Genomic DNA, 27,165 nt, shown 5'->3' with positions numbered 1-27,165 from the left:
AGCTCGTTGCCGCTGTTTTGTTGTTAGGCCCATCTCCCTACCTTTTCACTACCTCTCTTCCCCCTTTCCTGGTTCATGGGTTCGTTTGTCCCTCCACCCTCTTAGTCACAGCACCGGGCTGCACCGAGCTGGAGCTGTGACACCACGCCAGTGCCTCAAAGTCCCGTTTGACAGCCCACAGGCTTCTCTCGGCGACTTCATGGCTGCCGGCCTGAACTACCAGTCAGCAGTAATAATCAGAGGGACGAAACAGACCAGGGAGTGTGAGCCGCCGTGCCTCAGGGCCTCCCCCCCTTCCCCAGCAGATCTTGCTGTGGTGTTTTGCTGCTTTGGTGTTTTTTCCCTTTCTGGGAAGGCTCCCTTGGTGCGAGCCTCCTCTATGAAGGTGATGCGCACAGGATCTTTGCAGAACTGGCCCAGCTGAGGATTCCCAGTGTGCTCTGGATGCTTCCCAGCGTGCTGCAGCACTCACAGGACCTCCCCGTGTACTCTGGGGGACCTCACAGGGACGTAGGTTCCCTCTCAAAATGTGCTCTCTCCCCCCGGGGCATGGCTGTCTCTGGACACTTCACAGCCACCGAGGCCTCTTTTATCCCCAGCCCAGTGCCCTTCCTCCTCCCTGGGAACATGCCCCCAGTCCCTGTACAGCAGCGCTCTCCTGCACCAATGCCTTTAGTGCTGCCACTGTCCCAAACCCACTGCTACCATACTGACACAGGCTGTAGGAATGATGTTTTTATTAATTTCATGATTGCTAGAAAATGGAGGTGATGATCTGGGGGAGGTTGGTGTCCACCCAGTAGAAGACGTTGTTGTCATCGCAGGTGCCTTCAGTGCAGCAACCTTTGGTAGGTTCAGGCGTGTCCCGCCCCACCGACTGACTGTCAACGTTTGACCCACAGGCTGTCGGATGGACAGGAGTGCTTCGTGGAAATCACTCTGTTCCCGTGGAAGCTGAGGCCGTTTGTTCCGTTCCCTGGAAATGACACGGCATGAGCGCGGAGAAAGGGATGCAGGCTCATTTGCAAAGCATCACCCTGCAGGGCTCTGATTCCTGTGCCGCTTTTCCAGCCTCACAGGACAGCTCGGGGCAGCCCGTGGGGCTCACCGCCCCTCTGGCAGGCCCCGTTTTGCATGGGAGTCTCCGGCTGGGTGTCAGCCCTACGGCCGGGCAAGTCTCAGGGGAGAGCTGATGGACCTCTGGAGGTCTGCTTTTCTTGGAAGCCCTCACAGACCAGACCTTTGCGGTTCCCTGCTCCCCACCCGCAGTCCCTTCCGTGCAGTATGAATCTCGATCGCTTACCTGTGCCTAGTGTCTTCACAATGCTCTCAGGAGCCGGTGGGCAACCCTGATCAGGCGAGACGTACACCAGTTTCCCAAAGAACCGATCAAGATCATAGCTTCCGGGTATTGCATAAGGACGTCCCAGAGGTGGTGCAGGGTGTCAGGCAGACTGAAGGCCTTTTGCTCGGTGTGCGGGGACTGCTGCTTTGGGTCCTTTGGAACAACAGGCTTGCTGACAGGGACCCATTTGGGGTGTGGAGAAAGGCCAATCCAGAAGGGCCAGTTGGTGGGCAGCCTCTCCTCAGGACGCACAAGTTTTTGATCTCCATTTCCAGGACAGGTGTTTAGTCCAATCCAGCAGAGCCAGTTGGAGGTCTGTGTGTTGGTGTGAACCGGGCTCTGCTCCTCGTGAAAGACCTTGGTTTTATTCCCGTCGTGGATCTTGGCGGAGCTGGTGGTTTGTTCAAACCAGAAGAGCCATTTGGAGGGCTGGCTCTTGGACGTAACCGGACGCTGCTCTTCGGGAAGGACCTGGCTGTTGTTCCCGTCCTTGATCTTGGTTGGGCAGGCGGTTACTCCAAACCAGCAGAGCCAGGTGGCGGTCTGGCTCTTGGTTACAACCGGGCGCTGCTCCTTGTGAAGGACATGGTTTTCTTTCTTATCCTCCATGTTGGTGGAGCAGGTGGTTAGTCCAGACCAGCAGAGCCAGGTGGAGGTCTTGCTCTTGGTCTGAACCGGGATCTGCTCCTTGGGGAGGACCTGTTTTTTCTTCCGGTCCTCCACCCTGGTGGAGCAGGTGGTTAGGCCAAACGAGCAGAGCCAGTTGGTGGTCTGGCTCTTGGCCTGAACAGGGCGCTGCTCCTCATGAAGGACATGGTTTTCTTTCCCATCCTCCATCTTGGTGGAGCAGGTGGTTAGTCCAAACGAGCAGAGCCAGGTGGAGGTCTTGCTCTTGGTCTGAACTGGGATCTGCTCATCAGGGAGGACCTGGTTTTTGTTGCCGTCCTCCACCCTGGTGGAACAGGTGGTTAGGCGAAACCAGCAGAGCCAGGTGGTGGTCTGGCTCTTGGTCTGAACCGGGCGCTGCTCCTCACGAAGGACGTGGTTTTTGTTCCCATCGTCAGTCTTGATGGCGCAAGTCGCTCGGCAAAACCAGCAGAGCCAGGTGGTGATCTGGCTCTTGTTCTGAACCGGGCGCTGCTCCTCATGAAGGACCTGGTTTTCATTCCCGTCCTCAATGTTGATGGGGCAGGTGGTCAGGCGAAACCAGCAGAGCCAGGTGGTGGTCTGGCTCTTGGTCTGAACCGGGCGCTGCTCCTCATGAAGGACCTGGTTTTCATTCCCGTCCTCAATGTTGATGGGGCAGGTGGTCAGGCGAAACCAGCAGAGCCAGGTGGTGGTCTGGCTCTTGGTCTGAACCGGGCGCTGCTCCTCATGAAGGACCTGGTTTTCATTCCCGTCCTCAATGTTGATGGGGCAGGTGGTCAGGCGAAACCAGCAGAGCCAGGTGGTGGTCTGGCTCTTGGTTTCAAGCGGGCGCTGCTCCTTATGGAGGACGTGGTTTTTGTTCCCATCGTCAGTCTTGATGGGGCAAATCGCTCGGCAAAACCAGCAGAGCCAGGTGGTGGTCTGGCTCTTGTTCTGAACCAGGCGCTGCTCCTTATGGAAGACGTGTTTTTTGTTCCCATCGTCAGTCTTGATGGGGCAAGTCGCTAGGCGAAACCAGCAGAGCCAGGTGGTGGTCTGGCTCTTGGTTTCAAGCGGGCGCTGCTCCTCGTGAAGGACATGGCTTTTGTTCCCGTCCTCCATGTTGGTGGAGCAGGTGGTTAGGCCGAACCAGCAGAGCCAGTTGGTGGTCTGGCTCTTGGTTTCTCCCGGGCCGTCCTCCTCGTGGAGGACTTGGTTTTTGTTCCCATCCTCGATCTTGATGGGGCAGGTGGTTAGACCAAGCCGGGAGAGCCAGCTGGAGGCCTGGCACTCGATCTCTAAGGGTTGCTGCTCCTCGGGAAGGAGCAGCTTTTTGTCCCAATTCCGGGCCCAGCTGAGACAGCTGGCAAAGTCAGGAATTGGAGACATGAAGGCAAGTAAGATCAGGAAGAGAGTCAGGCTGACCTTCATCCTGTTCTCTCCCACGGACCACTCTCAACACACAAGTGGCTGTCACCCAGAGCGGAGCTCCAGCAGTGACCACCAGGACGGAGTGACCGCCCCACGTGTCTGAGCTGAGGGAGGCTGCCAGCGTGACTTCATAAAGACTGGAGTCCTGCCCCGCCCTGTGATGTCACAATGCCTTTCCCGGTGCGGGTGCAGCCGTGCACCCAGCTTGGGGCTGGGGACCCTACCCCCAAATCCCACCTCCCTGTTCCACCTCCCCTTTTTCCAATCCGCCTGCACTCTGTAATTTTCATGAGCACACGAGGTCATAGAATCATAGAATCGTATAGTGGCCTGGGTTGAGAAGGCCCACAGTGCTCACCTAGTTTCAACCCCCCTGCTATGTGCAAGGGCGCCAGCCACCAGAGCAGGCTGCCCAGAGCCACATCCAGCCTGGCCTTGAATGCCTCCAGGGATGGGGCATCCACAGCCTCCTTGGGCAACCTGTTCCAGTGTGTCACCTCCCTCTGAGTGAAAAACTTTCCCCTACTATCTAACCTAAATCTCTCCTGTCTCCGTTTAAAACCACTCCCCCTCATGCTATCACTATCCACCCTCGTAAACAGCCATTCCCCCTCCTGTTTATATGCTCCCTTCAAGTACTGGAAGGCCATAGTGAGGTCTCCCCACAGCCTTCTCTTCTCCAAGCTAAACAAGCCCAGTTCCCTCAACCTTTCCTCATAGGAGAGGACCATCTAGAAGTTGCTCTCTCTCTTGCTTGTTAAGCTGCCCTCGAGTATCTCAACATAACAGCAACATTTGACCAATGGACATCAGAATTCAGTGTTGGTTTTTTTTTTGTTGTTGTTGTTTTTTTTTAAATAAGTGACTTGGGGTACCTATGGAAATGTTTTCCTTTCTGTTCATCCCCAGTTCAAAAGAAAAGCTCTTAGATGCCTTTTCCATGGAAATGTAACATTTCAAGAAGTGCCTCTTTACATTAAAATCAAACTTTGGGTGATGTTAAGAACAGCAGTGAGGACGTATTGGCTGAAGAAAGAGCAGTTACAGACGGTTTGCCTAAGGAAACAGCAGCTGCCCTACAACAAAGGACAGGCTTTATGTCTTAAGGAAAAGCATCTCAATTTCTTTTTCCTAAATAAGCAAGACAAAACTCATCAGGAAGGTTTGTATTTGAGCAGCAGCTAGCTTAATCTCATTCTGAAGGTCGCAGCGGTGGTACGGAGAACCTCACAAAGAACATTTCTGTGGGCATTTTCTTATTACCCTCAGTCTGCAGCGCAGAGCACTTAATGCTGAGAAAGAAAGAAAATGCCAGCAGCACCTCTGACACACAACTCTGACCTTCCTCAGAGACTTCAGGTCCAGCAGCTGTGGCCACAGATAGGAACACTTGGGGTGTCAGTGTGTAGGATGCTTCTGCTTCAGCAGTGCCACTGATGAGGTGACGTTGTGACAAATGCACATCACGACGTTGCTGAGTGCAGTACGGAGCCTTTAATATTCACTCATCTGCCCAAGGAATAAAAATAGATGCTAAACATCTTAAAATTCTGTCTATACACAGCGCAGCTGATCCCACTGCAGGACTATCATTACATTTTACTCCTCATGCTAACAACCCCTTCACATATTGCAAGACAAAGTTTCAAACACAATGCTTTAGGAAACAAAATAAATCAAAAAATAACAACAAAATACCACATACTCAGAAGTCTTCCTGTTGTGTGTCTCTGCAGAAAATGGGTTCTGTTTTCAGTTCCAGTTCTACATTTATAGTTTATAGTTCAGTTCTGTGAAGATAACTGTACTGCTGGAGATAAGTATAAGCAAGAGGGGAACAGCTGATACAGCACGTGGCTTTGTTTTGAACTACCAGTTACAGTACCTTGAGGTGGTGCTTGCAAACATGAATGATTAAGCAGTCCTGACCATTTAGAAGTGTAGAAACATTACTCCTACAAGTGCAGAACATTAACTGTCTCCCACGTCTGTTGCTGTAACAACGAACTTCCTTTGTTGGAAGTTATCTGTCACACCAAACAGAAGTTCCTGGAAAAATCCAGCTAGGAGCTGTAGAACGTCAAAAACTGATTTGTTTTTATTTTTAAAGATCTCACAGTCTCACAGCTGCTTGTCAACAAACTATCCGTTTGACTTCTCTCAGATGAGCATTACAAGCACAACAGAAAAGGAAGCATCAGTAACAGCACAAATCTGGAAAGCACAGTGCTCTTCCCAGTGCTTTACAACTTCTCAACTCTGATGAAGAAAACTCAGTGGTCAACCATGCAAAACCCTGGAAGGGTTAAGGCTTGGGACTCCTTAGCTGCCTACTTGTGTGCTGCAAAAGCTCTGGGAGAGAAGATGAGAGACAAGATCTGCAAATTCAGTGGTGCTGCTGATCAGCAGTACTAACACAAAAGCTCATACAGAGGTACAGGAACCGTGGGGCTCTTTCTCCAAAGCAAAGGAGGGAGAGAACTACTGGAAAACACGGGCAAGCACACCTCTGTGTTTTGCAGAAGAAAGGAACGGGAGCTCCTCCACCTGCAGGGAACAGCTGCACAAAGAGCTAGGAGCTCAGCCAGCAGGGCCCAGCCCACTTCCCAGAAGTACTGTTTTCTCTACAAAAGAGTTGCAGCATCTCAGGAATAGAAATGATGGCTTATGCACTTACAGTTTCTATGAATGCATTGAACTGTGGTCTCTCAACTGTGCACCCCTCCAATGAAGCTGTATGTTTACTCACTGACTTTGGCACAACGATTACATCTCGTAATACAGCTGCAGCAATTATTTTTTGTTGTTGCCATGACAGCAATGCTGTTAGGTCAGACCTAGAGCAGCAGCTGCTCCCCCAATGCCAGACTCAGACAAGTGCAGCTCTCAACTTTCCTCCCCCCTTTCTCTACTCACATTGCCTGTATACCAAGGTTTTAGTGGCTGTAATGGAAAGAGAGAATTACGAAGTATTATGAATGTGTTTTCTGACTCTCAAGAAGCGGTGCTGTCTCGAGGCAGGTAGCACGTGTAACACAAGCACATATTCCTCCAGTAGCTGCTGTAGCTCACATGACCCTAAGCACGTTGAAAATCTCTCTTCCAAGTAAACATGGGTATCATCTGTTGGCATGAGTCAGCTATGCATTGCTTCATGGGGTTAGGAATACAGCTATAACAAGCAAAACCTTTTACAGGATACAAGTATATATATATTTATAGCCTTTACTCACTTGAAAATAAAATCAGGTATATTTTCAAACTAAAAGCTTGGAAAGAATGCTATTACTATAAAAGATGGTAAGAATGAACTATACTGAGTGTTTTACCACCTTCTGTAAAGTCTGTGTTTGTATCCAGCCACTTGGCCAAGATTTGAAACTCAACCAAAGTGACTTGAGAGCAAAAGAAATAAATCCCTTCACAACTGAGATGTTTCCATCAATCGTAAGTTATGCTGTCATCTTTAAAATGTCCATGTCAACACTTCACTGAAGTGTACTACGACATCTCGATGAGATCACTCACTCAAGTTCAACTGCTCAATGGAACACCACGATGGCATTGTGAACACTGCTGTGCCAGTGCTGAAGCTCAGATGGCCTTTTCCTTCCCGATTTCAGGCTACCGAGAAATTTTACTATTTAAAAAACCCTGAGGGTTGATTCCCGGCCCTTTTTTCCCCTCCAAACAGTGGGGAGGTGGGCTCCCCCCCTTGGACCCCCCTTTTGCATTTGGGGGTTGGTTTTTTACCCCAGGGGGCAAGTTAAAAAACGATGGACCCGGGGGTTGCTTTTTTTGGAACCCTCCCAAAAAATTTGGCGGTTTTTCCCCTCCCCCCCGCACCCTTCCTCTTTAACCCATCCAAATGTGCCCAGGCCTCCAAAAGTCAGGCAACCCCGTGGCAACGCCCTTTCCCCAAAGCCACGTTGCCCGGGGTTTGAAAACCCCAAATTTTTCAGGAGTCCAGCCCCAACCTTTTTTGGGTGGGGGGGTGCCTTTGGGTCCCTTTGCACGTTTTGCAGGGGGGCCCCTTTGGGGGTTTTGGGGGGGATCCAAAGGGGGGGGTGGGGGCCCCTTTCCCCGACCAGTTTTTACCATTTAGACGGTTTTTTTCCAAACAAAAAGAGCCGTTGGGGGGGGTTTTTTTAAAAGGGTTGTCCTCAAAAACCTTGGGGTTTTTTTCCCTCGTGGGTCTTTTCGGAACCCCTGGGTTTTTTAAAAGGGGAGCCATTTGGGGGTGGTCGGGACCCACCGCCCCGGAAGGGGGGCTTTTTCCGCCGCTTGTTGGGAGGGGGGTTCCCCCCCCCGGCCCCCGGGGCTCTGGCCCTTGGCAACCCGGCGCTGCCCCCGTGGGACGGACTTTTTTTCCCAGTTGGTAACGGTGGGTTGCAACCCAAAAAGGGGGAGGCTTGTTTGGTTAACCCATCGTTTGGGGGGCCTGTTTTTTTTTTTCCTCCCCCCAGGTAGATTTTTAGAAACGGCGGGTTTTTGGGGTTTTCCTTCCTCACCTCTCCCCCCTGGCATGGTTTTTTTCCCTCCCCCTTTGGGGGGACAGGGGGAGTTAAACAGCAAGGGCCTAAAAACCTTTGGCGCCCCGGCTCCCCCGGGAGGCTGGGGGTTTTTTCCGCCCCCCCTTAACAGTGGGAGGGAAAAACCAAAGGGGGGTGGGCGGCTCGGCTAACCCGCGCTCCCCCGGGGGGTGGGGTTTTTTTCCCTCGAGCTTTGGGCGTCCTCGGGGAAAAACCGCAGAGCCTGGGACTGGCCGCTGAAAGGGCCTGCCATGGGAAAATGGTTTTCATTCCCGCCTCGTTTATCGGGGGGCCGAAAAAGCCCAGGGGGTTCCGGTCGCGGGCCTTCCCCTCGGGCCCTTTTTCACCCCCCCTCTTTTGGGGAAATGGTCCCCAAACCGGAAACAGGTTTCCTCTTTTTTTCAACGGGGCCCCCCGCTCCTTTTGGAACGGTTTTGATGTTTTATCAAATGCTGGAAAAAAGGAGGTGTGGTCTGGGTTTGGGTCCAAAAGAAAAGTGTTTTTTGTTCCCTCTCACTTTTTGGGCGCGTGGCCCCAGCGAGCCAGTGGGGCGGGGTTTGGTTTAACGGGGGCTTCGTGGGAACTTTTGTTCCGTCCCCCAGGGTGGGCTTTTGGGAGGCCGAACCCCCCAAAAGGGGTTGGCTTTTTTTCTGGGGGTCCCCTCTGGGGGATTTTGGGGGTTTTTTTCCCTCCCGACTTTTGGGGGAGGTGGTTTTCCCCGGGGGGGGGCCGTGGGGGGCCTGGTCACCTAAAGGGGCTGTCCCCGGGGGAGAGCTTTTTTTCCCTTTGGGGCCCCCTTTTAAATTAAAGCAAAAGACTTTGGGGGGTTCGGGAAAAGGGGAGCTCCCCTTTTCCTTTCTCTCCCACGGCCCTTCCCACAATGGCTGACCCAAGGGAGCTCCCCATCCCCCCGGCGGGGGAGCCCCCGTTTGACTAGGAGGTCCAAAGGGGGTTTTTTTCGGAGGGGGGTTTTCCTGGCCCCAGCCTGGGCCCTTTCCCCGGGTGCGCGGACCCCCCTTGGGGGGGGAAAACCCCCCAAACCCCCCCTGTTACCTCCCCCCTTTTTTAAACCCGTTTATCTTATTTTCAAAACCCGGGTTAGCAAAAAAACGTTGGGGCGGGTTGGGAAAAACGGCTCCCTTTTTAACCCCCCCCTTTTTCGGGGGGGACCGGGGCGAAGGGGTGCCCCGAAGCCCGGGGGGGGCTCCCGCTCCGGGAAAACCCGTTTTGGGGTTCCCCCTTGAAAATTCCCCCTTTTCTCCAAAACCCCGCCCCCTTTCCCTCCCCCCTGTTTAAATAACCCCCTGTCCTTTTTTTTATCTCCCCCAAGTTGGGGGCAAGTGGGGTTTCCCCCCAGCCTTTCTTCTCCGCTAACGATTCCCCCCCCTTTTCCCAAGGGGAAGGTCTGGTTCCTCCCCCTTTTTGAAGTGTTGGCCAAAAAACAGAAAATTTGTGGCTCGAACAGGGGTGGTTTTTTTTGTTGTTTGTTTTTTTTAAAAAATTTTTGGGGGTTTTTTGGAAAAAATTTTCCTTTTTTTTTTCCCGTCAAAAAGAAAAGCTCTAGGCCCCCCGGTTTTTCTTTTTTAAAACCCTTTTTAAACAAATTTTGGGGATAAGCGGGGGGCCCTACGGCGAAAAAAGGCTTCAGACGGGTTTGCCAGGCAGCCTTTTCCTTCCAAACCCGGGACCAAAGGAAAAAAATTCTTTCTTTTTCCCAAAAAACGGGGCCTCATAGGAAGGTTTTTTTACGCCATTTAAATTATTTGAAGGTGCAGGGGGACAAAAAATCACAAAGCTTTTGGGGGGGGTTTTCTTATTAACCCCGTTCCCCCCTTAAAAAGGGGGAAAAAAAATGCCAGCGACCCGCAAAAAATTTGACCCCCCTTTAAAACCCCCCACCTTTGGCCCCATGGTTTGTCAGTTGTGGGCCTTTTTTCGCTCCCCCGAAGGTGGTTGTGGCTTTTCCTCCAGGCTGGTCTTTGGAGTTTTTTTTCCTCTCTGGGGTTTAAAAGGGAAAAAACAAAAATTTGGGCTTTTTTCAGCGGCTGTCCCCTGAAAGGGCTTCTTTTTCTCTCATGTCCCCTTTCCAAACAAGACAAAATTTCTTTGGCTTTTTAAAAAAAAAAATCCCATCTCGATCTTCGTTTTGGGCTGAGAAAAAGGGGGTTTCTGTTTTGCCGCTAAAATTTAGAGTTCTTTTCTGGAAGATTGTAATCGGGAAAAAAAGCAAAGAGGGGAAATGATTGCAAGGGGGTTTTGAAAAGTTAGGTCCTTTGGGGCTTGCCCAAACCCAAAAGTTACAGTCGACCTTTAGAAATGAAAACAACCCACGGCAGCTTTTCGCCCCCCGCTTTTGCTTAAAAAGGAAATTTCCTTTTTTGGGGTTTTTGTCACACCCCCGGGCCGGAAAAACCCCGCTGGGCTGTTTAAAACCCCCAAAAAATTTTTTTTATTTTTAAAAAACGCTCCCCTGTTTCAAAAACACCCTTTTTTTTGGGTTTTAATGGGGTTTTAAAACCACAGGGCACATCACCTCTGGAAGCCGGGCCTTCCCCGGCTTTCAACCCCCAATTTTGGGGAAAAATTTAGTGGCAACCAGCCCTGGGAAGGGGTTGGGGGTCCCACTCACTTGGGTGAAAACTTAAAAAAAACAAATCCTTCGGGTTTCCCATCCATCTCACAAAACTAACAGGTCCCCCTGGGGCTCTTTCTCCAAAACAAAGGAGGGAGAGAACTACTGGAAAACACCGGCAAACACACCTCTGTGTTTTTCAAAAAAAAGGAACGGGTGCTCCTCCACCTGCAGGGAACCGCTGGAAAAAAAGCTAGGAGCTCAGCCAGCAGGGCCCAGCCCACTTCCCAAAATTTTTGTTTTCTCTACAAAAGAGTTGCAGCATCTCAGGAATAGAAATGATGGCTTATGCACTTACAGTTTCTATGAATGCATTGAACTGTGGTGTCTCAACTATGCACCCCTCCAATGAAGCTGTATGTTTACTCACTGACTTTGGCACAACGATTACATCTCGTAATACAGCTGCAGCAATTATTTTTTGTTGTTGCCATGACAGCAATGCTGTTAGGTCAGACCTAGAGCAGCAGCTGCTCCCCCAATGCCAGACTCAGACAAGTGCAGCTCTCAACTTTCCTCCCCCCTTTCTCTACTCACATTGCCTGTATACCAAGGTTTTAGTGGCTGTAATGGAAAGAGAGAATTACGAAGTATTATGAATGTGTTTTCTGACTCTCAAGAAGCGGTGCTGTCACGAGGCAGGTAGCACGTGTAACACAAGCACATATTCCTCCAGTAGCTGCAGGAGCTCACATGACCCTAAGCACGTTGAAAATCTCTCTTCCAAGTAAACATGGGTATAAACTGTTGGCATGAGTATGCTATGCATTGCTTCATGGGGTTGGAAATACAGCTATAACAAGCAAAACCTTTTACAGGATACAAGTATATATATATTTTTAGCCTTTACTCACTTGAAAATAAAATCAGGTATATTTTCAAACTAAAAGCTTGGAAAGAATGCTATTACTATAAAAGATGGTAAGAATGAACTATACTGAGTGTTACACCACCTTCTGTAAAGTCTGTGTTTGTATCCAGCCACTTGGCCAAGATTTGAAACTCAACCAAAGTGACTTGAGAGGAAAAGAAATAAATCCCTTCACAACTGAGATGTTTCCATCAATCGTAAGTTATGCTGTCATCTTTAAAATGTCCATGTCAACATTTCACTGAAGTGTACTACGACATCTCGATGAGATCACTCACTCAAGGTTCCAACAATGCCATCACAACTGAACCACACACACACAGACTGAGCTTTGCGACCACTTGGCTGTGCCTGAAGGACTGGAATCATTCAGTAAAGAGGAAAAGCCTTTGAGGCCCCCAGGAGCATTCTGCACTCAGTGCTGCCCCAAGCACTATGTTGTTTTGCCCCAGAAACACTGAGCCAAGACAGCGCAGAAGCTGCAGGGTTGGGAACTCAGAGCTATCCCACACAGTTATGATTTGGTTGCTAATAAAAAGAAACTAAAAGTGAAGATTAACTATGTTTGTAAGTAGGTATTAAGAGAAAGCAAGGCCACTTTGCTACATAAAGGGTGGGCTTCTCAGCTCACACTGCTCATCACATTCAGCAATTCCCTGACTGTTAATAGCAGCACTCACACAATTACAAACCACTACAAATGCAGGCTGTTGTGGAAAGCACTTTGCACAACTGCAATATGTACTGCAAAACAGTTCTTGCCACCATTTACAAGAAGGACAGTAAAAGTAAATTCTTGCAAACAGAAGAACACTCATGAAACACAAACTGGTTTAATTAAAACCAAAAAGGAAAGCATACTGAAGGAATAAAACTCCATACATAGCAGTTATTATTTATGAAGCTGTTGACAATTTTGATACAGCATTTTGGAATTTATGACCAAATATTCAGCCTTGAATTCAGAGGGAGAGTGGGGGAACAACCTGCCGAATCCATCAGCACCACAGCACATAAAACTGTACTACTTGATATATTTCTCCATGAATTTTTTGTGAAATTCTGATCTCAGAGTGTCATTCACAAATCTCTTGTCCTTCTTTGTTTCATCTATCCCCTTGGCACAATTCTTGAAGACAACATCATCATCCCATCTGAAAAGAAAGACGTTTTTTACTTTGGTAAATCAATGTGACGCTATTTATAAAAACCACTTAAATAAGTTTGGCTTTCCTACTTCAATGTATTACAAGCAATTAATCAAAAGATCTGTTCTTCTAAACCGAGTCATCTCCTAAATGGTCTTCTGTTAGAAGCAATAGTATCAGTGCACTGAAGGTTACCTTACCTTTGCAAAAAATAACAGGCACTTGAAGAGAGCAGAGAAAACCATCAATGCTCCTGATTTCTACTAACCACAAAAGTAATGTAACGTGTAAACAAGAATTCTATCTAGGGAAAGACCATTATCTACTAATTCTAGTCACTCTAAAAATAAAATTAGTATTCTAAAATGGAAGCATGACATCAAATTGAGGAAAACTGGTCCTCCTACTTTTCATAGTAATGTGAACAGTGTCTGGGAAATGAATAAGACAAACCACTATATGCAGTGTTCTCACTTCACATCACTTTGCTGCAAGATTCGAGCAAGAAAATGATGACATTTAATAGACAGAGCAACAAGAGAGAACTCAGGGATGGATATCACAGCACAGACTGCACTGTACCTCCTCTTCACTTTGAAGTTTGCTTGGGGCTGTGCTGGGCCGGTGAGGTTCAGCAGTGGGTTCCCACTCAGGATGTTCTCCATCCGAATTCTTTCTTCTTCAGCCTTTTGTTCTTGCTCCTGAGAACCAGAAATTGATACATATTACATTTCAGGGCCGTTTTTTAAATTTAGTTGATAGAGAAAGATAAACATAATTTAGCTGCAAATACATTCATAGTTTTAATTCCCAGCTCAGCCTTCTCAGAGCATCTGACACTTGTATGTGAGCAGAATAAAGACAGAAGATACACCGCAGAGCTTAACACTGCTAACAAACTGTTGATCTAGCAGTACTCGTTTCTGCTCTACTTATTTCGAATGTTCCATCAAGTATTCAGTCAAATCCTAGATTTACCATTTACATATTTATTATAAGAAAAACTGTATACAGATTAAAAGACTTTCCTTATGCTCATGAGAAAAGAAGATACATTATACAATATTCAGTAGGTGGAAGGAACCTTCCAGCAATATGAAACTCCGTGATCATTTTGAGCACTCTGCTTGGCTTTGACAAGTACCAGTTCCACAGGGACCAATTGAAAAGAATACTAAGAAATTTAAAGTGAAAACTAAGTGGATAAATAAAAACTATTTAAGAGTTCCAACAATGAGGATCAGAAAGATCTACTGTTAGAAGTGTATCTCAGGCATAAGCCAAGCACTGCACTACTGGCAACACAAATTGGATTTCACTGCCCACGCTTTCAAAATGTATCACTACGTTTGGTGACTTACACGCTTACAGACTTCAAAATGATTGTGTAACATTCATTTCACATCAATACATTTTTCAGTGCCCTTTCAAATGCATCGCAAGGGCTGCTCTTGGGGATTACAAGAAGGAAAGCTGAATTCTCTCATTGGGATGACTATGTTTCCCTTCTCTGCATCCAGTTAAAAAAAGAAATATATCCCCAAGTCTCATTAGTGCAGCAGGAAGCTCAATGCATTGCTTTTATCTATTATAGAAATGAAAAGATGGAGACGATAAATGAAGGTGATTTTCAAACTGCAGCAAATCCATGGCTGGATTTAAAATATATTAAAAAATAAAATAAATCAGTACCGATTTACAGGAATCTCCTGAGAGGTGATCAGATTCTTTGTTAAGGCCATTAGGGAAACCTACAGCAGGATGTTAACATGCAAACGCCCCTTGTGCTGTCCAGTATCATACTGGACAGTACTCATGAGAAACTAGCTGCAGTAAGAGCCAGAGTCCAGAAGAGGGCCACTAAGATGATCAAAGGACTGGAGCATCTCTCCTATGGTCTTAAACGGAGACAGGGGAGGTTTAGTTTAGATATTAGGAGGAAGTTTTTCACTCAGAGGGAGGTGACACACTGGAGCAGTTTGCCCCAGAAGGCTGTGGATGCCCCATCCCTGGAGGCATTCAAGGCCAGGCTGGATGTGGCTCTGGGCAGCCTGGTCAGGTGGTTGGCGACCCTGCACACAGCAGGGGGTTGAAACTAGATGGTCATTGTGGTCCTTTTCAACCCAGGCCATTCTATGATTCTATGATATGATTCGATATAAGAACTCAGTATTTCTCAGTTGACAAATGCTTCTACAGAAAGAACTTTTCTCAAGCTGCCACAGCAGCTGCCTGTCTTAGAGCTGAACCGCAGGGAAACTCTTCTCAAGGCAGCACACAGAGCATGATACACCAGGTTTCTGAGACATGAACCTTGGCAGTGACCCAGAGTTACTGACCCTGAGCACGCAGCTGCATGTCTCATTTTTCCATAATCAGACTTTAAAACAGCACGCTAGGCATCGTCATAACTTTTATCTGTTTTGTGTAACCCACGTAATATCCTTCAATCTCCATCAATCACATAGTTTGCTTTCTGATAATGAAAAAAGTATTGTCAGACTGAAGAGTAAAAATGTGGCGACAAAAAAATTGAAATTGAAGAATGCCATAGCACCTGTAAGTGTTATACCACAAGCAGTGGTCAAAGGGCAGGATGCAGCTCCAGAGGAAGATATCAACGTCCAGCTAACTGCCTGCAGGCACCCAAGCTCACAGCTCAGTAGAGAGCAGTACAATATGATGAGGTTCTAAGGGAGCTGTGCTGCTCCCATGAGTTTCACACACAAGGAGCTCACCGTGCTCTGTGTGCTGCACTGACTGCATCTCCATCGCAGTGCAATGGAAGCTTGCAGAAATAATCTGTATGCGCATCCCAATTTGGCACCTCTATAGTGATGGCAGCGACTGAAAACATCTACAAATCTTATTTTCAAAGATCCATTTCCATATCTGCTGACAGCGATGCTGCAGAGCCCCATGGCTCCTTGTGCCACCACTGGCTGCCTCCCAGCTATGCTCACATACAGAACCCAGCTTCCTTTTAGACCTGCAGAGACAGCACAACCAGAAGCAGTAACAAACCACACAGAGTTATCTTTGTGATTAAAGGCCAACAGATTGGAGTCTGGAAGCACACAGGAAGAGAGGTGTTGAGTAAGACATCGCCAGGTTCAGTCACTGAACAAAGACATCCCAGCACTCCTGTAGCTCACTCATCACAAGGCAGCCTAGGTTGGATGACATCTCAACAGAGCTGCTGCATTAGAAGCAGGCTAATTCTGAAGATTAGTCTTCAGGAGTTCTCTATTATTTAGCTTCACCAAAACCTTCCAAAGAAGGTATGCAAGAATTAAGAAATGGGATATTTATTAAAGCTTGTATCCTAGAGACATGACACAGAGGAAATACAAGGTATAACTCACAGTGGTGTAAAGTTGACATTTGCACTTAAGCTGATTTATGCACTCTGGCCAGAGCTGTAGAATTCCTCACCTCCAGCCAAAAAAGGTTTTCATTACATTTCAGAATTTTCCACATAAATCATGCACTGCCCACTCCTCTGCTGAAAGCTGGGATGCTCCCAGTGGTACAGCACGGGCTGTATCAAATGGAACAGACCAGACAGAACCTTCCCAGCTGTCTGAGCTTCACACCTCTGGGGCAGATAAAGCACAGCTGCTGGTAAAACAGGTTCAGGGTACTCCAAAGCCAGCACTGTTCTTTTATGTGTTGAAACAAAGGCATATTAAGCTAAAATGCTATGGATGCAGCAAGCCTACAACAGAAGAAAAGTTTTTTCTCCTAAGGGAGCAAACAACACATCCCTATTCATATCATCCTTTTTTAAAATAACATCTTTGTCTGCGTTTCCATTGCGTTGTGCTTTGCAACAGCACTGTGTTGTACCAACCACGTGCAGGGATGAACCAGAAATCAGCCCTGTTGTTGGGACGTAACTCCTTCCTCTGCTGCCACTGTGCAGGTGGTAAAGGAACAGAATAGGAACATTACAGTGTGAGGAGTCAGCAGGCAGAGGGAGTCCCACAAGCCAAGGAAGCAGATGGAGATGATGCCACATGAACGGGACGTCACAGCAAGCATCCATTGTGCAGCTGAACTTGCTATGCGACATCACAGTTAGGGAAAAAGCAGACAGAACTACATTAACCTTAACTGAATTATTCATAGAATCATAGAACGGCTTGGGTTGGAAGAGACCTCAAGGATTATGAAGCTCCAACCCCTTGCCACAGGCAGGGCCACCAACCTCCCCATGTAATACCAGACCAGGCTGCCCAGTACTTACTCCATCCCAGTAATATAATCCTATATAAGTCACTAACTCTACTCAAATAATGGACTGAAATTCCACGAAATAAACATACAAGGCACTTGTAACTGTGGAGTCACTATGCAGAGTTGATGCCATCCTTCCCACAAAAGATGGGCCATTACCATTACTTCTTGACAAGGATGAGGATTGCTAGCACATCTCACAAACACTTCATGAAGAAATACACCTGATCATCTCCTTGGCCTCTTCACTGAAATCTTTCTTAATCATTACCTTATACTTTAGTTTTAATTATACATTTATAATTTAAGTGAAAGAGTTCATGTATAGGGATTCATTTCATGTTTTAGCTGGAAGAAGTCAAGGACGTGGCTAAAACACAGAACAGAGCAAAAGTTTGTTTCAGCCATCAGTAAAGTGGGACATTTACTTATAGAGCAGCACTTTGTGAAATAAAGTTGCAAGAAAACAAAGCCAAAACTTTCAGTCTGTTCTCAGATAAGCAGAGAAGGATTGAAAGCTAGAACAGCCCTGCTGGAACAGTGCACATATGTGCAGCTGCTCAGTGGTTTGAGTTTGTTTCTAATTATTTCAATTTACCTTTTAAGGAAACGCTTGAGAACTGAAAATTAAGACTGCTGTAATGCTGCATTTGGAATATTCCCACAAGACCCTACCATGGATGGTCAGCACAGACAGCAGTCCTCATGCTGGGCAGTTTCAGACAAGATCAGAACTATTCCACAGACACAGCATCCAGAACTGAAATGTTCTGGTCAGCTCCATCTCCAGTGGGAGCAACCAGAGGGGTTGAAGTGACAGAGGGCAGGAAGAAAGTCAGAACACAATGCCATCTCAGTCAGCTTTTTTATTTATGATGATTATTTTATGTTTCTAAAGAATACAAAGGAATTTGAGAAATTAGCAGGTTTTGAGTAATCTCTTATTTGGCTGACAAAGGACTTCCTTCACACTGGTATTTCTGTTCATGCCATGAAGAAAGTTAGAATCTCTTAATACTACTTACCAAAACTAAGTTTAGAGGTTTTCAAGGAAAACTGGTACTACCACAGGAGAGCATTTACCAGAGAACATGACAAAGTGAAAGATAGCACACTTCTGGCTTCCAGTTTTAGATGCCTGAGCAGAAATGTGTTTGAGAATAAACAGTCCTCCTTCTATGGATCCTTAAATAGCAGACGCCAAAGCAATGAGCGAAAGGAGTTCACTAAAATAAACCATTTACCTTAAATGAAATCTCAGAAATAACTGCATTAGCATTTTAGGATAATTATCAGGAAAAAAAATAACATACAGCACAAATTTGGGATACAGTACTACACTGGACCCATTCTATCCTGTTCCAAGAACACACACATGCAAACTCATCTGCCCATAGAACAACACAGATTGGAGAACGAGGTGCAGAAAGTGAAGAAGAACTCACTCTGCTCTTTCCCTTTGGCCTTGCCACTGCTTTATCCAAGCTGCTTACTAAGGACTACACTGCTTCAGTAGATAAAGCATTTTTTTTCCAAGTGGATTAGGATTAACAGCAGCTACAAATAAGAGTTTACAGATGTTATCCTCAAGTCAACCAGATAACAACCAAAGTTACCTACTAAATTAGGTTTAAATCATGGTTTGCAAGACATGGTAATGTGAAATCCACAGACATCATGGGAAAAAGGATTTACATAAATTGGATGCAAAACTTTTTGTCAGCAATGCCTTATGCTAAGGATGGGGGTAATAGCATAATCTAAAGATCACACCTTTAAAGCCAGAATAAATATGAGACCTTCTCTCAGGAGAGCTTTACTACTGAAGATTCCAATGCTGCACTCTGCTTTGGTTTTCACTTTTCATCACTGTTCTCTACACTCCAAAGAACCCCAGGAAAAACAGCTCCAACTACACCACAGTGCCCATGGTTTAATGAAGATGTCAACTCTCATGAGGTAATTTTTAAGGTTAATTTGAATTAACTGTCACTCAATGAAGAAATGACCAGAGCAATAATATGTACTACTACAAATAGCTGATGGTCATTTTGCAGATGAAATAGGGGATTCATTGTGTGCACAGAGTTTGCACATAGCACTGGGCACTGTAAGAAAGCCCTATCTCTGGTGGGTGGGGAGCAGCCAGGAAAGTGAAGAGTACCAGTTAAACCACAGCAAAACGGAACGAATGCCATACTAAGGAATTCAGAGCTTTTAGCACCCTCTAGTGACAAGCTCAGAGTTCTGTAGGTGTAACACCTGATTTTTACACACCAATAGAGAAAGGTGCTCGTTTCTGCAGAGTGTGATTTACTTTCAAGAACCAACAGACTTCTATAGGAAAGCTTCTACACTGAAGGAGCACAGAACACATTTTAACCTTCTATTTTACCACTGTAGACTTCATTACACAGAATCACAGAATTGGAAGAGACCTCAAGGATCATGAATCTCCAACCCCCCTGCCACAGGCAGGGCCACCAACCTCCCCATTTAATATTAGACCATGCTGCCAGGGCCCCATCCGACCTGGCCCAGAACTCTCTAGCTTCAAGAGTGGCCACCTGTACCTACAGCAGTTAAAACACTATTCTTTCCTAGCTGCTCTTACTGCCTGCTGTACACCACGCCCTGTTTACTGCCAGTTGTCTCTAATGAAGAGCATTCCTTAAAAAGCACACCAGCAGTTAAACTACAAGGCTGTACATTATGCTATAGAAATTAATTCATTTCATTTTTGTGGATATTTTCAAAATACGGTCACCTGTGTATGATCATATCAAAACAGTTCCAGTTTTATAGTTTCAGTTGACATTCCTTGCCAAGGCAACACAGTACTGATGTGAAAAGATCAAAAGCATCAAAGAATATGCTGATATTTTTAATTCTTTTATAAGAAGTCTCATTTCTTGCTTCAAAAAAGGAAATTTCCACTGGATGATGGCATGGGTAGATCACCAGTACAATTACAGCTTGATAGGACACCTGTCTTCAGAGAAAGACTTGCATGTCAAAAGCAAGATTAACTTAACTCAAATGCCTCTACATTTGGAAAGTAAATAAAACATTTTAGCAAAACACTCACCCATAAACGTGTCTGCTAAAGAAAGAATTTCTGGTATGCCATTAGACATAAGAACAAAGCCATCAGATTGACCTGAGAAGCTTGTTTTGATGTGTTGTGCCAGCTCTGAGCTTGGAACTCACTTTGTTTACCAGTTCTCACCTGTCCTAAGAATTTAAGGCACAACAGTTTTACTAAACATGTTTGCAAAAAAAAAAAAAACAAAACAAAACAAAAACCAACAACCAGATGCTCCTTAATGTGGGATTTTACCTTCCGAGCCTGTTCCTCAGCTCGCTCCTTCTTTATTTTTTCCAGTTCAGCCAGAAGAGCTGCAGTGTCATCATCATCACTGTCCTCCAGGTCATCATCCTCATCATCCTCCTAACAGCAACAAAAGTAGAAAAGAAACAGTTTATGAATTTCATGTAATAGACACAGCTTTTCATTCTGAACACTGTCTGCAGAGATGACTCTCTTGTTTGAAAAAAAAAAAGAATTATGAGAAGTCCCTCCCCCAGACAGTTCAGGTGTATTTAGCTAAGGCTGACTTCTGAAGCATACCAGTGCTTGTAGGAGCAGCAAATATAACATAGCTGGTTCATTTGCTCCTATTCCATAAAGACAAAAATATAAGTGTTTTAGATGACTGCAATGCTTATATTTTAATAATTCAAATGCCATGTTCCTGACAGATCCCAGAGAGCTGGCACTCTGAATCATTGTAACACAAGTCACTTTAACTGTATGCCTAGATACCTCATCCAGTATTGGTGGGATCAAATAGAGCACTATTAGAAACAAAACAAACATTAGCATGCTCTCAGTGCCTGAACAACTCCAATACATCAACACAAGGAAAGGAGCCAAGAACTCACTATTCATGCAGACAATCAGTGTATCTCAACTGCTTTACCTTGGGGAATTCTGACTGACCCAGTACTTAGCCTGAGGCTAAAAAAACACCAATGATTTAAGCAGTACTTTCAATTCCCCAGTTTTTGTATGCTAATAGTCACAGCATCCTTGCCCCCTTCTAAAAACACCACTGATTGCAGCGTAAAACTACTATGGACTTCCATCAGAATAGAGGAACTGGATGTAGAGTATCCCCAAACCAGTTCTCAGTTACAAGTCTTAATTTATATGTATATTCTTAAATATCTAGAAGCTCACATTCTATCAGTGGCAAAACCCCAAGACAGGACAGTGAAAGGAAAGAAGACAGAAGAATGCATACATCAGTTAGAGGATCATCTGCATCGAGGTTTGCTGCAGGAATCTGGTCCAGCCGAGGCTTCTTAGACACAGAAGATGATGTTGTATGTTCTATGAGATAAGATTAAAATAAATTAATTAATTAAAAACAGCATCTAAAGTCAGACATTGATAAAAAAAAATCATTAATAAATTGTCTTGCATTAGAGTAAGAAATAGGAGTTTATCCTTAGTTTCTCCTCACCCCTCAGTCTTGACACCTATGCCAATTCCTCCCATGCAGGCATCCCCAAGCAAAGCACTAACATCCCCAACCTTATCTTTTAGCCTCCAAGTGCTTCTAAAGTCATTATTTCACAAAGAACAGCAGAAGCTGTGGAGAAATACCCTTATTATATAAATATATTCAGTTGACTGTTTCCATTGCAGACCACTCAACCAAGCATTACTATTATCTACTTGGGTTCAAATGACATCTGCTTTTAGCTGTGAATTAGGAAGTGCCATAATACCCTCTACTCAGCTCTTGTGAGGCCCCATCTGCAGTACTGCCTCCAGGCCTGGGGCCCCCAGCACAACAAAGATGCAGAGCTCTTGGAACAAGTCCAGAGGAGGACCACTAAGATGATCAGAGGGCTGGAGCACCTCTCCTGTGAGGAAGGGTTGAGGGAATTGGGCTTGTTTAGCTTGGAGAAGAGAACGCTGTGGGTAGATCTCACTATGGCCTTCCAGTACTTGAAGGGAGCATATAAACAGGAGGGGGAACAGCTGTCTACAAGGGTGATAGTGATAGCATGAGGGGGAATGGTCTTAAACGGAGACAGGGGAGGTTTTGGTTGGATATTAGGAGGAAGTTTTTTTTTTTTTTTTTTACACAGAGGGTGGTGATGCACTGGAACAGGTTGCCCAAGGAGGCTGTGGATGCCCCGCCCCATCCCTGGAGGCATTCAAGGCCAGGCTGGATGTGGCTCTGGGCAGCCTGCTCTGGTGGCTGGTGACCCTGCACATAGCACATAGCAGGGGGTTGAAACTAGGTGATCATTGTGGTCCTTTTCAACCCAGGTCATTTTGTGATTTTATGATTCTGTACACTTCACAATTTAGGTACTAAAGTACCTAAATTTGGTCAAGCTTCGTATCAAAAAAATGAATATTTCTCAAACAAATAACAAACAACTTTGATTTTTGTTTTAATTCTCACTTCACAGCACCTGAACTGAATCAGATACTTTTATAAGCAATTTATTACTTCTCTGATGCTCTAACAGTTGAAGATGAGTCATTCCCCTTTTCCTTCCTGTCTTGTTTGTCCAAGCACAAAAAAAAAAAAAAAAAAAAAAAGCTCTTTGTTAGCTGTACATACTTGCTGCCAATTCATTACAGCCATTCTGTATCAGCTGGCCTGCTTGATGCTTCCCTACTGGCTGGCCTAGATTTTTGCTAGCATGAAGCCAGCATGAAAGCCAATGAATACTCAAGGAACCATCAGGCCAACATCCCACACTGTGCTCTCCTAACACAGTGTCTAACTCATAAACTTTCAACGTGGAATTTTGTGTGTGAGCAGTGTCACATAAAGGTACTAAGATCTGGTTGTTAAAGGTTGGATTTTACCTCTGGTTGGTCTGTCTCTGTTCTTTTCCCTCGCAGCAACCCGCTCTCTCTCCTCTAGCTCCCTTCTGAAGTCACGGTTACGCACCTCTTCGGGAGCATCCTGAGTGGCCTGTCTGAAACAGCAACGAGGGGAAAAGGCTGAAGCTGACAGTCAGGAGCTAACAGTAATTTATCAAACGAGGCCAATAAATCCAGTGGTGAACGTTTCTACTCTTTATACATAGCTGGGTACCACGTGGACACATGCTTCTTTCTCTGTCTGCGTAACACACACAAGAGCATTAAACACACACACTCCTTCCAGTGGCTCTCAAATTTTAAAGATCTAGATACATTTTTGCAAAACCATCCTGACTAGATCTGTATTTTGCAGGTAGTTCTGAATCTGTTCTCTGCAGCACAAATTCAGTGTCCAAACTGACAATTACCAACACTCTGGTTTACTCTTTGCCATTTTACCATCTCACATTGCTGTTGCAAACAAATCTCCCAGGCTTGCAAGACCAAAACTAGAGCATGCTGTTCTCTAATCTTTTCTCCCCATAAAACAGAAGATACAATGTATCACTGCAGGAAAAAAAAAAAGAAAGAAAGAAAGAAAGAAATATGGAGGGAACATGGAGGGAATGAGCACAACACTAGCTTTAGTGAAATACATTGCAAATGCATCTTTTCCCCTCTTTTATATAATACATAGGCAAAAATCAACAGACTACTTATATTCAAGTCACACTAAGTTCCACCTAGAACATGCTGAACTTCTCTGGAAGACTTGAGAAGAACTGATGAATAAAAACAAGCAGCAATTCCTTTCACCTTACTGTGAACTCAGGTTTGGAAATAAGAGTGCCTGGAAGAAACCCAGGCTCCAGTCATTGTAAATACACAGCGTGCACAGGCTGTCTTTATGCTGAAGCATTTCATTTGCTTTTATAATTAAAAACTTCAATTCAGAATCCCTGACATGGTCGCAAAAATCCCCCCCAGGCCCTGTGTCAAAGAGGCATGGGAGAGTGGTGCTGAAATACCAAATCTTTCCTGCAATTATGCAGTCCTGGCAAATTAGCAAAGACAACTTTGTATTGGATATTTGCGAGAATGAACTTAAGACACTTAATGCTCCCTCACACACACATACACACACTCAAAGGGATCTGTTACCACACACACTGCACATTCCTGTATGTATTTCTCCCCACACACTCCTTTCAGAACAACAGACTGGTGTTCCACACTCCTGCTCTCTTTAAAGAGACAAACCACCAGCCATTTTTCCCATAACAGCACATTTTGTGCTCCTGCTTTTGGTATCTCCAAACATTCCAACTCCCATATCCACGTTACCTTCAAAGTTATTCATATGGGCAGGAGGGAAGCAGTGAAAGGACAAACATCTGCATTAAGAAAGTAAAACCCAAGCAATAGTTTAAGCTAGAAAAAAACCAAACTATTTTTTAGGCTGATTACAATTCACTTAAATCCAAGTGACACATTGATTACAGATTTCATGCTATCTTAAAAGAATATAAGCAAATTATTAAGCATTCCAAACACAGGATAATATTCATATAAAATCCCATTATCTTTCACACCAATTGAAGCAAATTACTCTTCTAGAACCTTTTCCAGTGTTTAACATCAGCTCTTCCAACACCTACTAATGTCCAAGTGCTGTTTCACATTGCCCTGCCTCTTCTTAGTGCTCTTTCCCAGCGGTTCTTTGCCAATATGTGTCTTAAAAATGGAAAATCATGTCATTTTCAACTTAATACCTCTTTTCCCATCTTGTTCTGCAAGTAACGGCACCTTATCAGCTCAGCTGTCTCTGTATGCCCCCAACTCTTTCCACTCCACTACTTGAAATGCTTTATCTCTAAACATCACCTTCTCATGATTCACTTCCACAGGCAGTTATCCATACCACTAAAACTAAACCTTCCAAATCAGTTGCAACCCATTCAATTTCCTAAGCCCGCTTTTGAGATGTGCAGTTTCAGCACTGCTGCACAATATCTGTGTCTGCTGAATGTCAAGCAAACAAATATCTAACGTGAAAAAAAATTCAGAGTGTTGGTCACATCAAAAAGAAAGAAAACAATGAAACACTCCCAGCCTGCTTTGCTGTAAGCCAGACAATAACAATACTTACCTGTATTTGATTTTAGTATGAGAGGGAAGGTCTCTGCTGGAATACTGCTTGGATAGCTGACTTAAGTCTCCTTCACCTTTTCCTCTTCCTCCTCTTGCAGGCTCAAACGTTGGCCTTGCTGCTGTCGTCATTTTAGTTACTACAGAGTCAAGGGCAAAAAACAGTCATTACTGTAACTTAAAGTGAAAGACATTCACCAGAAGCTACATTGCTCCTGGAACTGTTGCAGCAACAGCAAATTCCACTACACAATACAAACTATCATTTGGCACACGAGCCTTAAAGCTTAAGGAGTTTTTTTTATTGTCAGTTTCTATTCAGATGTTCTAAAAATGAAGTCTTTTCCAACATGTCTGAAAGATGGTAGAGATTCAAACAAGAATGTGAGGTCCTGTTTATAAAAGTGGATAAAACGCCAGGAGCCAGACTCCTATCCTTAAGTCTTGGCAGAAGACTTAATTCAACCCTTTCCCCTCTGGAAAAAAACACAGCCAAAAATGAAAACCTATTGGAAATGATCTCTCAATTATGCCTCAAAGCTTATCTTAGCATTATCACCACAAATGCCAGCCAACGTGGACTGTATTGTGCTGGTGCTGCTAACTGAACAGTGACGATGGTCACACACTCTAAACACCACAGTCCTTGTCCTGGCCTGCTTCATTTCTCCAGTACAGGCACAGCATCAACACTGGTAGTGCAGCAGAGCTCCAGCTGGCCAGCAAACCTTCAGAAGTGCTTATGTGAATTAAGTGCAATTAACAAAACACCTTCCTCAGGCAAACACAGAAATTCACCAACTCTCTTACAGAAACTACAAAAACTCATGCAGAACCAACAGGATCTAATAATGAAATAACTGATGCCAAGAAGTGCAGGTATGGCAAAGGACTGAAAGGGGCTCAGCTCAGTCTCAGCTACACAACAGCTGTCAGCACACACTGTGCTCAGCACTGCTGCTGGAGGCCCTGAAGCACAAACCATAGATCTAAAAGTTTAGGGTAGTCCACCAAGGCAAAAACAACCCACCAAAAAAACAAAACAGTAAAATCAACCAGACAAACAAAAATCCTAGATGATCAATCAGTGCCATCTTCAGTCTGTTAAATGAAACTACACACATTTCTGCCTCACCAGCACACGCACATCCATAAGCACAGCCTAAGGACTTAAAAGAAACAGACACTCAGAAGGCAGTGAGGCCCTGGCACTGCTGTCTAGGGAGCTGTGGTGCCTCATCCCTGGAGGTTACTCAAGACCAGGCTGGATGGGCCCTGGGCTGCCTGAGCTGGTGGGGGGCAATCAGCCCATGGGAGGGGTTGGATGTGGGTGGGCTCTGAGGTCCCTTCCAACCCATTCTATGATTCCATGAAGAGAGGCAGCCAGCACGAGTCTGCACCCACTGCCCCCAACTGCAGACACTTGTAGTGACTCTATGCAGGCGAACCGGAGCTCGGCAGGCCTTGCTGGCTGTGGTGCAGAGCCACGACCAGAGAAAGATGTGACCCCAGGACTTATCTGTGTTATTTATAAGTAACTGAAGGGATCTCCCAGTTCAAGCCCCGGCCCGACTGCGTACACCCATGGAGCATCACCAAATCCCACGGAAACTGCCCCTGCAGCATCTTTCTGGGCTCATCCTGCATTTGTCTGGGCCGTAAGGGACCCGAACTCCGCCTGAAGCTACTCAGGCCCGTTCGCTCCGCTCAGGTTCCGGCGGCGCAGCACTGGAGCAGCCCCTGCAGTGCCGCACAACGCTGGGCCGGCCGAGCCGCGTCCATGGGCGCACGCCCAGGCCCAGCCAGGCCGCCCCGCCGCCTCATCCTCCCTTCCTGTCCCACCGGGTCGCCCACCGCCTCCCCACGCTCAGAACTCCCGATTCAGTCCCCTAAGCCCCCGCCTCTGACCTCAGGATCTCCTCCCGCTGAGCAGCCAGGCCCTACGCCACCGCCATTATCCCGCCCACTACCCACAAGGCGTCGCGCGGCGGCCACAGAGCAGAGCGGCGGAAGGAGAACCTACCATAGAGATGGAGACCGGAAGGCCTTCTTACGTCTCTGCGGAAGCGCCTCCGCCATGTTTGCTACCGAGGCGGAAGTAGGCGCTGTTGTTGCCTGAGTAGCGATGGCGGCTTTCTTCCACCTTCCCTGCAGCGCGGCCTGGCCTTGCGGTGCGAGCTGCTCTTTGCCCCGCTGTCCTCAAGCTTTCGCCATCTAGGCTGTGTCTGGCCGATCCCCTCGCGCCGTCCTCACCCTTCCTGTGAACTCCAACCACCTCACCCGCGTGGACAGG

The 27,165-nt window shown here is 46.1% G+C and overlaps 2 protein-coding genes across 2 annotated transcripts; both read right to left on the bottom strand.

Annotated features, from left to right (window-relative positions):
- Positions 1 to 720: 720 nt before the first annotated feature.
- LOC146545819 (uncharacterized) lies at positions 721 to 6,483 on the bottom strand. Its single transcript, XM_085216348.1, has 2 exons — positions 1,304 to 6,483; positions 721 to 976 (listed from the first exon to the last, which is right to left on the bottom strand). The coding sequence occupies exon 1, from the start codon at positions 3,401 to 3,403 to the stop codon at positions 1,319 to 1,321; it is 2,085 nt and encodes a 694-aa protein (XP_085072474.1). The 5' UTR covers positions 3,404 to 6,483; the 3' UTR covers positions 721 to 976; positions 1,304 to 1,318.
- Positions 6,484 to 12,255: 5,772 nt separating this feature from the next.
- Positions 12,256 to 26,904, bottom strand: CWC15 (CWC15 spliceosome associated protein). The gene is made up of 7 exons (XM_003203503.5): positions 26,781 to 26,904; positions 24,874 to 25,012; positions 22,725 to 22,837; positions 21,133 to 21,221; positions 20,166 to 20,276; positions 13,169 to 13,287; positions 12,256 to 12,592 (listed from the first exon to the last, which is right to left on the bottom strand). The coding sequence occupies exons 2-7, from the start codon at positions 25,002 to 25,004 to the stop codon at positions 12,463 to 12,465; spliced, it is 693 nt and encodes a 230-aa protein (XP_003203551.1). The 5' UTR covers positions 25,005 to 25,012; positions 26,781 to 26,904; the 3' UTR covers positions 12,256 to 12,462.
- Between the last annotated feature and the right edge of the window lie 261 nt (positions 26,905 to 27,165).

Source organism: Meleagris gallopavo, chromosome 1 (assembly GCF_905368555.1).
Source record: "Meleagris gallopavo chromosome 1, MGAL_WU_HG_1.1, whole genome shotgun sequence".
Taxonomy (NCBI): Eukaryota; Metazoa; Chordata; class Aves; order Galliformes; family Phasianidae; genus Meleagris; species Meleagris gallopavo.
This window is presented reverse-complemented; position numbering and strand designations above follow the sequence as displayed.

Excerpts from the sequence above, each read along its gene's own strand:
- LOC146545819 (XM_085216348.1), bottom strand. The coding sequence starts at position 3,403 with ATGAAGGTCAGCCTGACTCTCTTCCTGATCTTACTTGCCTTCATGTCT.
- CWC15 (XM_003203503.5), bottom strand. The coding sequence starts at position 25,004 with ATGACGACAGCAGCAAGGCCAACGTTTGAGCCTGCAAGAGGAGGAAGA. Across the intron at positions 22,838-24,873 it reads CATACTAAAATCAAATACAG|ACAGGCCACTCAGGATGCTC; the intron begins GTAAGTATTGTT and ends TTGCTGTTTCAG. Across the intron at positions 21,222-22,724 it reads CAGAGACAGACCAACCAGAG|AACATACAACATCATCTTCT; the intron begins GTAAAATCCAAC and ends CTTATCTCATAG.